At 40.2% G+C, this 9191-nt stretch overlaps 1 protein-coding gene across 1 annotated transcript; it reads right to left on the bottom strand.

Moving 5' to 3' along the window:
- Positions 1-6487: 6487 nt before the first annotated feature.
- On the bottom strand, positions 6488-7828 carry LOC306855473 (D(1)-like dopamine receptor; the record flags this gene model as incomplete). Its single annotated transcript, XM_079394218.1, has 1 exon — positions 6488-7828. The coding sequence occupies one exon, from the start codon at positions 7826-7828 to the stop codon at positions 6488-6490; it is 1341 nt and encodes a 446-aa protein (XP_079250344.1).
- Between the last annotated feature and the right edge of the window lie 1363 nt (positions 7829-9191).

Genomic DNA, 9191 nt, shown 5'->3' with positions numbered 1-9191 from the left:
CCGTGAAGCGTCACTCAGTCAAAGTCACATCACGCTGTTTTCTATTTCACTGCCTTTCAGCAAGGGCATCACAGCTTCAAAACTGGCAAGAGCGATATTATTTGAGTTTGTGCGCACTGCTGACTCATATTGGAAATAATGGGAAAGCTACAGCTGTCACATGGTCCTGGGAAAATGAAATTGTGTTATTCCGCACCCGGTGAACAGCCAGGACTGAAGTAATAACATCCACCTACCACAGAAAGCGAAGGGGATCTGGTGTCTTTGCATAAGTGATGTTTTTAGTGAACGCTCTGCAAGCGCTGGTTCTGAAACAGAACTCAGTGGTGAAATCGAGGCCCGAGTGCTAGTTACATAAGAACATTACAACAGCTCATAGACACCCTTTTTCCACCACAATGAGCATTGCCCTGGGCCTGTCATTAACCTTGACTATGTGTTTTTCCAAACGGGGACCTTGTGAACTTCGGTGCATGTTGCTGGGTTTGTATGTTGTGTCCGTTCAGAAATAAAGACAGGGTCAGATATCTACAGTCGAGGGCCCTCAGGGGTGTGTGTTGGGCCCATGGCTATTATTACTCACCACATTCTCAAACAGGCACCGATGGAGAGCAATGCATTTGACTATTCATGATACTGTATTTTACACTTGAATGGACAGCACTGCAACGCCTTATGGATTAAAATAAGAACCGAACCAAAAGGCAGCCTCCATGTGCACTGGCTTTAACTCACTCAGCTGTTGTGAAAAATGCACTCTTCTCAAAGTCAAATAAGCATTCAGAGCAACCTATTGAAACTACAGTATAATGAAATGTGCCAAAAAATGCATTCATTCATGAGGTGTTTGATCACGTGTTTTGTGCTTTTATGCTGTTAATTCATCTAGCATACAAAATCTCCCTACTAAAAATGTGAATACACCATATATTCCTTGACTACTAGTTACTATACTATCACAGTAATTGTATTAGAGTCCTATTTAAATTTATTACAAGTACTATTTAGAACTGCAAATGTCCGCTATGTACTGTGACTATGGTGAATGACAGTATGAAATGACTGTGATGTAACAGCATCATGCTGTAGAATCTCAACACACACACACACACACACACACATATATATATATATATATATTAAAGGATCCATGTTAATTGCCAATATATATATATGTGCACTGCTGCTCTAAATGTTGAAACAAATATGGCATGGAAGGACTGCTTGTACTATTTCCTCCCTATTGGATTAATTAATTCTTGTATTTTTCTCATTTGTGAGTCACTTTGGCCGAAAGCATCTGCTAAATCAATAAATTGAAATAAATAAGTAAAACTACTAGGCCTGGGGGAATATGGCCAAAGAGTTGCCCCAGCACGAAAACAGCAGCTAGTAACAGACGTAACTTCACATTGTTGTTATATAAAAGGTATATGAAATTAAGAATTAGCATTTGTTAGCGAAACATTTTTGCTGAAGGAATATTGGAGAGAATGCATTTGTGTCAAATATTAATAAAATAATTATCTCAGAATTGAAAACCATCGATTAATTTTGTCACCACCTTTTCGATTGAGGAAAGAAAATTAAGATATTTATTTTCTTTGCAACTGAAGTACACCGTTTTACTTAACCATTAAAGCTTTAGTATTGTATGGCTTCAGAAGACTTGGAAAATAGTACATAAATCATATGGACTACTTTTATTGTAAAAGTTTTGTCCTTGTAGGAGAATATAAATAACATATAAATTAAGTATAAATCAGTCACTTGGATGCATGAAAAAGTGCCTCCTGAATATAGGATGAGGATCAGTTTTCATTTTTGAAATTTTCATTTCACTTTCCAAACTTTTCAAAGATAACATTTTTGTTAGTATGTCCTATTCAGACAGGACTAGTCTTCCCTGAGGAGGTCAGGTAAATTAGAGTTTTCCCCGACTTACTTTATGATTTTAATCTCATCTGAATTGAACACATCTGTTTTTCTCACACAATCTCAGTATAAATTATGGAGCAAATTACCAACTGTTCTTTGGATAACTCTGGGATCCTCTGAGAAATCGAATCCCGTCCGGATAGGAATGTTTGTGATTGTGTATAATATTTATTCACATCATCTCCTCATTTATTTTGACCTTCAACAAATATTGTAACTAAAGCTGAACTCCTGCGTGCAGCATCTTTATTATGCACTGAAACCTTTTTGCCAACTTTCAGGGTAAAATAACACTTCAAGGTTCAAATTTCGCTGGCATCCTGTTTGAAAATTTGAATTAAATCAATAACGAGAGTCACATCACAGAATGCTCAAAAACGGTTGGTAGAAAGAGTGTTAAAGGGATAGTTTCCCCAAAATTGCAAGACTGAAAGTAAGTCATTTATGTTTGGGACAGGTTTCAAATAATGTTAGAATTCATTTTTCATTGATTTTTGGGTGAACTGTCATTGATTCATATCCAGGTGGATCAGCAGGGGAGTCAGAGTTAGTTCTTGCCCTTGAGTTACTGATACTAATATTCTAGTCTCCCGTCTGACCATCCTATTTTGCCCTCGGATAAAACATTTAACTCCAGTACACTCCAGGGGCCCTATGACATGTCACATCACTCCTCATACCTCTCCTCGCACAAGCCCTCAGGCCACAGAATGACAATAAAGGTTAGAAAAAGTGTAATCAAAGGAGCTGAAATTTCCTTCTCAATACACAATGTTATGTAAATTACCCGATTGAGGACACACTTCTAGCTGACAAAAGTGTATCATTGATGACCTAATCAATAACGATTGATTTTCTACAAAGAGTTGACCTTTAAATGAAGAATTGGAAGTGACATACCTCATAACAGATTCTGCGGCTTCTCATAAAGTGAAAACAAGGGAAAATATACAGCAAACAGGATTACAAAAACAACATACACTTTTATTTAGCAAATAGAAAGGGGCCGTTTTATACAAACTGTAAACTAGGTACTGTAATAAATTTGTTGGGTATACCTTGAAGAACTGCAGCACACATATGGACCTGTACATCAACCATGATTTTTCCAAGTAGGACATGTTCCTCGATCGACATCCTTAGTAGACCTTGAACAACATTCCTGTCAACCAATCAAATTTTAGGCTAGGTTTGGGGTCAGGAATAGGAATATTCCAGATTCCAGTACAAGTTAAACTCAGTCGATGTTGATTACCACAAATATGAATTTCCACTCGTCCCTCGTTTTGTTTCAAAAAGCAAAACTTTGGGTTACAATTTAAATGAATGAGGCCCGCCCATAAATATATCCATAATATGCAAGTTTCATCCAGCTTTACAGTTTAGTCATCACAAAAACATAAACCCTAAAATTACTGTAAAAACAATTTCAACTATTTTAACATAAATACTGTACCATTTTTAACAGAAAAATGCTTTTATAAAACTATTAGCTTCATATTTTTGCTTTCAATCTTTTAAATATTAGCCCAATTAATGTTCATTAACAAATGCCTTTGAGATGAAAACTAGAGATGAATCAATCTTTTTTTGCACTTGTACTGAACCCGGAGTGTATTCCTTCAGGGCTGGGGTTGGGGCTTCAAAAACATTATCAACAAATAATTTCTGTCTGGTTTTGGGGTTAGTTCATGTTAACAACAGGACAAGAATGTTGTTCCAGGAACACATCCTACTTTGAGGAATCACGGAAACTGGTACGGTGCTTTAACTGCATGACAAACCCACATGAAAACAACACATACATTTGTTTTCTCTACTCACGATTAAGGACTTAAAGATAAAAAGCACTTGTGTTCACATCTCTATTTTAACATTTTACAACACAGGTTTTTTTTTTCCTTCTCCTGTTTATGTTACAAAGCGCTAATTTCGTTGCGCATCCGAGGTTAAGGTTGTATCACCTTGGAATGAATGTCCATAAATAGTAGTACAATGCAGCTGATAGTTATGATCCAAGGGCTCTGTGCTGCCACTGTTACACAGTATCGTAATCTCTCACCATTGTCACCAATTGTCATTTTCAACCTCCTCCGAAAGGAACAGAGAAAAACATCTCTCAACCTGAAATCCTTGGTTTGTCTAAATACATAAACCTGCAATCTTTGGTTAAAAAAAAAAAAAACAGAAACTTGGCTCACTGTTATTTTATTCACTTCTAATTAAAGGACCACCCGTGATTCCCCAGTGTTTCTGGGAATATTTTAGCATTTGCAATAAAAGAAGCACCTGCGACTTTTCAGAATGTCACAAAGGTTCATTTTAAATGCTAATCACCTCATTTGAGAAAATAAATCTGATGTTATTTAACTGAATGCTGCTGAAACCAACCATCTTATATATTCCATATAGCATTTGAGCTAAAAATGCTATTTGAAACGTGGAGGTCTTTAAGATGAACTTTCTATAAAACATATAGCTGAATATTTCCATAGCAGCATTGTGAAGAAGGGTCTTTGACAGGCAGATGAGTAAACAGAGTCTTCTGGAAAATTCCCTGGAGCGGATGTCCAATTTTAGACAAATATGTGTACTGAAGTCTGTTCATCTCTCTCTCCCCAAGTTGTCCAAGTCGCACGAACATATTTACTCCATTCATATAGTTTGGAGTCAAACATATAGAGCGGTTGTAGTTCATTCTGTCAAGCTTTTAAGAGAGGAGGAGAGTATTAGGGTAAGTGAGAAGGAAGCTGGCAAAGGCTGCTGATCATGATGTCCTCAGTATTTTGGCACAGGGTATTACTGAAGGCGAAATATGAGAGACTTTCTCTTCAGAGTCAGTGTGAACTATGTGAGTTATAATAGTCAATGTGAACTAAATTGGTTTATATGATCAGCTAAAAAGGGACAAACTGATCTAAAAGTCATTTAATCATTTTGGTCTGGTTTGCATCTTGCAATTTTATTTTTTTTCCTAATGCACTCTGAGAACAAGCTCATGCGTATCAGTTTGGTCAAATCCCAATGTTCATGGGAAGTGCTCACTGGATGGTAGGCCCTGGAATTAACTTAGATCAAGGGCAGTTACATAACGTAACAAAACAGCTCAACAAATTATTAAACTAGGACAGCAGTTTATACGCCACAGATTCTGTTTGGGCAGGGAGAAACCATTTAAAATGGTTAAACTGTTTCGAGGCAAATTGAGAGACAATGTATCTAAGGATGTGACATATGTTGGTAACCATATACCCACCCATCTGACAGCTGACATAACAGTTCAGGGGCTAGGTTGTGCACAATAACTATATGCATGATGCAAGATGGTTTTCATCCTGGATATGCTTTGAAGCCCTAGAAAGACCTACAGAGTGCTTCTTATGGTGTTTTCGGAAAGGTCACAACATCTGTCTGGGTAGCTGAACAGATGCTTTGCATAAGATACAGTAATTACATATTTTACGTTATGCATTAGCGTTATTTCACACTGTCCTAGAGCAAAGTTCATCCACGTAGTTGGCAAAAGAAACTGTTTAAAGGCAGCTGTGGTGCCTGGAACTACTTTTGGACATTTAGAGTGGATGGAATCAAAGAGGAAAAGCAGAACTAGGATCCACATGAGGCTTCTTTTATCATCTAAATACACTGTGATGGATAGGTCTCTTGTGAACAGGGTTTAAAATAAAACATTATCCCTTTTAGAGTGTGAGAATAATGACAATCAAAGTGTAGGTAACGACCGATGAGATTACCATTGGGATCACATTTTCCCTGTGCTGTCCTGCGCTGTGACAAGTGAAGGGTTGATCGGTGAGGAAGGGGGTTGGGTTAGATAAGGAAGGAGTCTTTGACATCAAAATATTAAAAATTACATCCAAATATTATGGCCACTTCCACAGCTGATAAAATCACATAGCAGAAAAATCCACTGCTCTCCGATTTCTTTGACATCACACCAATGCACACGTAGAGAACTAGGATGAGAATGGTTACCGCTCTCAAGTTACATTATGGGGTGGTTTGCACATACAATTTCACAACTAGCAGCGTAAGGAGATGTCGACTTAGCCAACTCTGATAAATGGTGAAAAATATAAACAACACTATGTACATTTTGTTGTCGACAGTAGACGCAACCGAATTTCTCTACTCGTGAGCCGGTTACGCAAACTCACCTACAAGATATTTTACTAGTGACCTAACTCTTGTCCTTGTATTAACAACAGCAGTTCTACCACAACCAGATGGGCATGCGCATGTATACACATTTTAAATGCATAACATGTATACATATGCATACATGGTTTATTCACATTAATTTCCATTTATGTCTTACCACAACTGACCTGGTAACGTCAATAATAAATGCTGCTAATATTTTGCAGATAGTGATCCAGCATAAAGTGCCTTCAATTAGAACATTCTTTTGTTTTCCGCAAGTTTCATGTAGTCCAAGAAATGTTTTTAAGGTCCTCAGTGAAGCTTTTTTTTGGATTCCGTACTTTATAGAAACAAGGATTATTTGTTGGGGTCAGATCTCACCCAGTACTCAGCAGGTTACGGATTTGTGCAGCCCGTTTTGTGTTATGGGGTTTATCTTTTCTAGCGAGACATCTGCATCGCTATCCAAATTGCCTGACATGGAAGGTGACAGTTTCTCAAAGGTCTTTATCCCAGAGTCGTCCTCCCTTTTCTGGTTCTCCTCCTCCTGGCAGAGGATACTGTGAGGGATCACATAGTTGCTGTTGTTGCCCTCCTTGGGGATGTGGCCCTTAGGCTGATACTGAGAAGTAGACGGAGGGCCACCGTTGTTGTTGATACTCACAATCTCTATAGCGTTGCTGCCCGGGCAGAGTCGGTGGCAGCCCAGCAGGATGGAGAACGCCTTTCGGAAGTCAGCATTGAAGGCATAGATGATAGGGTTGAGTGAGGAGTTGGCCCAACCGAACCAGATAAAGACATCGAAGGTGGTGGAACTGATGCACAAGAAGTCAGCGCTCTCGTTGGGGTTACAGAAAGGAACCATGCAGTTCAAGATGAAGAAGGGCAGCCAGCAGCACACGAAAACGCCCATGATGACCGAGAGGGTCTTGAGAACTTTGGTTTCACGCTTGAAGGACATCTTGAAGGAACTTTCGGACTCCATACTGGCATTGTTACCCATGCTACTGTGGCGGTTCTTGGCGCTTTCGGCCGCTCTTTCCAGTGCCGAGATCCGGCGTATCTGCTTCTGGGCAATGCGGTAAATGCGGGTGTAAGTGACCAGCATAATGGCCACAGGTATGTAAAAACTGATCAGGGAGGAGGAGATGGCATATGTCCGATTAAGGCTGGAGTCGCAGTTGTCTGGGGGAAGCTCGCCGTAGGTGCCGTTCAGCTCCGTGTAACTGGTCGTCTGGGCTTTGTGCCAGTTTAGCTGCACAGGGATGAAGGAGATAAGGATGGACAGCGTCCATGCCACACTTATCATGACGAACGCCACCTTGGGCGTCATCTTGCGCTCGTAGCGGAAAGGGCTAGAAATGGCCCAGTAGCGGTCCACGCTGATGACGCACAGATTCAAGATGGAGGCGGTGGAACACATGATGTCAAAGGCCACCCAGACATCGCAGAAGGCGCCGAACGGCCAAAACCCTACAATCTCAGTGGCCGCTTTCCATGGCATCACCAAAATAGCCACCAGCAAGTCGGAAATAGCCAGCGATATAACAAAGAAGTTGGTGACTTTTGAGCGCAGGTGGCGAAACTTTGTGACGGCAGCGCAGACCAAAGTGTTGCCCAGCAGGGTAGTCAGGATGAGGAGCGAGAGGAAACAACCAGTCAGAACTCGCTTCGACGAATCGCGCTGCGACACACTGCTGTCCAGGACCGTGGAGTAGTTCACATCCATGGCTTCTTCACCGAGTCGATTGAGCAGTCACCCCATAGTTCCAGACCAAACCGAGAGTGCTTACACAGGAATCGGAGCAACTAGTTGATCTGGTTTGTCTGACGCTATGCTGACTGGAGCAGTCATCTTGAAAAACACATATCATAATTTCAATGTAAAAAATCTCTTGAGGAGCTCAAAAACAGATCCATGAACTCCCACAGATCTTCTCAGTGAACATAATATGACTATAAGAAGAAAAAAGACATACATTTAGACTAATTCTCACTTAATCTTGCCTATAAACAGATTAGTGTCTAATTAAGACAGTACCTTGTCAGCAGTTTGTTCATCGTCCCACAGCATACTCTCCCAAAGAGGTTAAGCAAACATAGGCATGTGTGATGATTAGCCTTATATAGGAGTCTATTGATCGGATTGCCGCTGCGTTGGTCTGATTTGTCCCCGTTAATGACAGCAGAAGCGCCTCCGTGTCATGTTTTTCCCAAAGCAGACTCTCCGTCCAGAGACAGAGCTGGTGACAGTTCGTTTGAAAAACAGCAAGAGGTGCGCATTTCAGTCGAACAACATTTCTCCGCTCCTTTTCTCAAGTGCTTTGCCAAAAGGCTTCACTTAAGCGATAACAAAAAGTCTTTCCTCTCTGCGTTGCGTTTCTGTATGCATCCTGTATTGTGTTGCGTTCAGCGCATCTCGATTCTACTGATCATAAACTGCAAACGCACCAGACTCAACAGTAAAGTCATAGTCGCAATTTGGCGCACTTCTCACGTTTCAGGCGTCTTATTTGTCCCCGTTCCATCTTGCGCGTGAAGAAAGACATCTTCCTTCTTTTAGATTTCCTTAAAAGTGATTTTAAAGCGTTTGCACCGGTCTTGTAAGGAAAGGCTGTTGTCGTCCCATGCACATCATGTGGAATTACAGCTCATACTCTCTCGTCCTGTCGCGCAGCATCACAAGAGCATTAGCAGTGGAGCGTGCATATTCCTGCAATGTCAACTTTACAATGCATTACTTGGAAAAAAGAAAAGAAGAAGAAGAAGAAACACACACACATTTGTCTTGAAAGTATCTATTGATTTCAGTTTCCGCACCGTTAAAATGCATGTCTGTCTCTGGGGACTGATGCGAATAGCCGTGTGCATCATCAGGTTTGTTTTTGTCAGTGCAATAGTTTCCTTGAGTTTTTCAGAAGGCTTGCAGTCTTCTGTGCTGGGCTTGCACTGTGAAGCTCTGACAGGTCTGAAGTTATGGCAAGCCATTTTAACATATTCCTTCAAATTAATTTTATGTCATTAGTACTCCTTTTTTAAACACTAGTAAGAAATCAAATAGTGTCTAATATCTTTTTCCAATTTAATTTTAC

Source organism: Barbus barbus, assembly GCF_936440315.1.
Source record: "Barbus barbus genome assembly, chromosome: 36".
Classification (NCBI taxonomy): domain Eukaryota; kingdom Metazoa; phylum Chordata; class Actinopteri; order Cypriniformes; family Cyprinidae; genus Barbus; species Barbus barbus.
The sequence above is the reverse complement of the archived record's forward strand: the minus strand, read 5'-3'. Positions and strand labels throughout refer to the sequence as shown.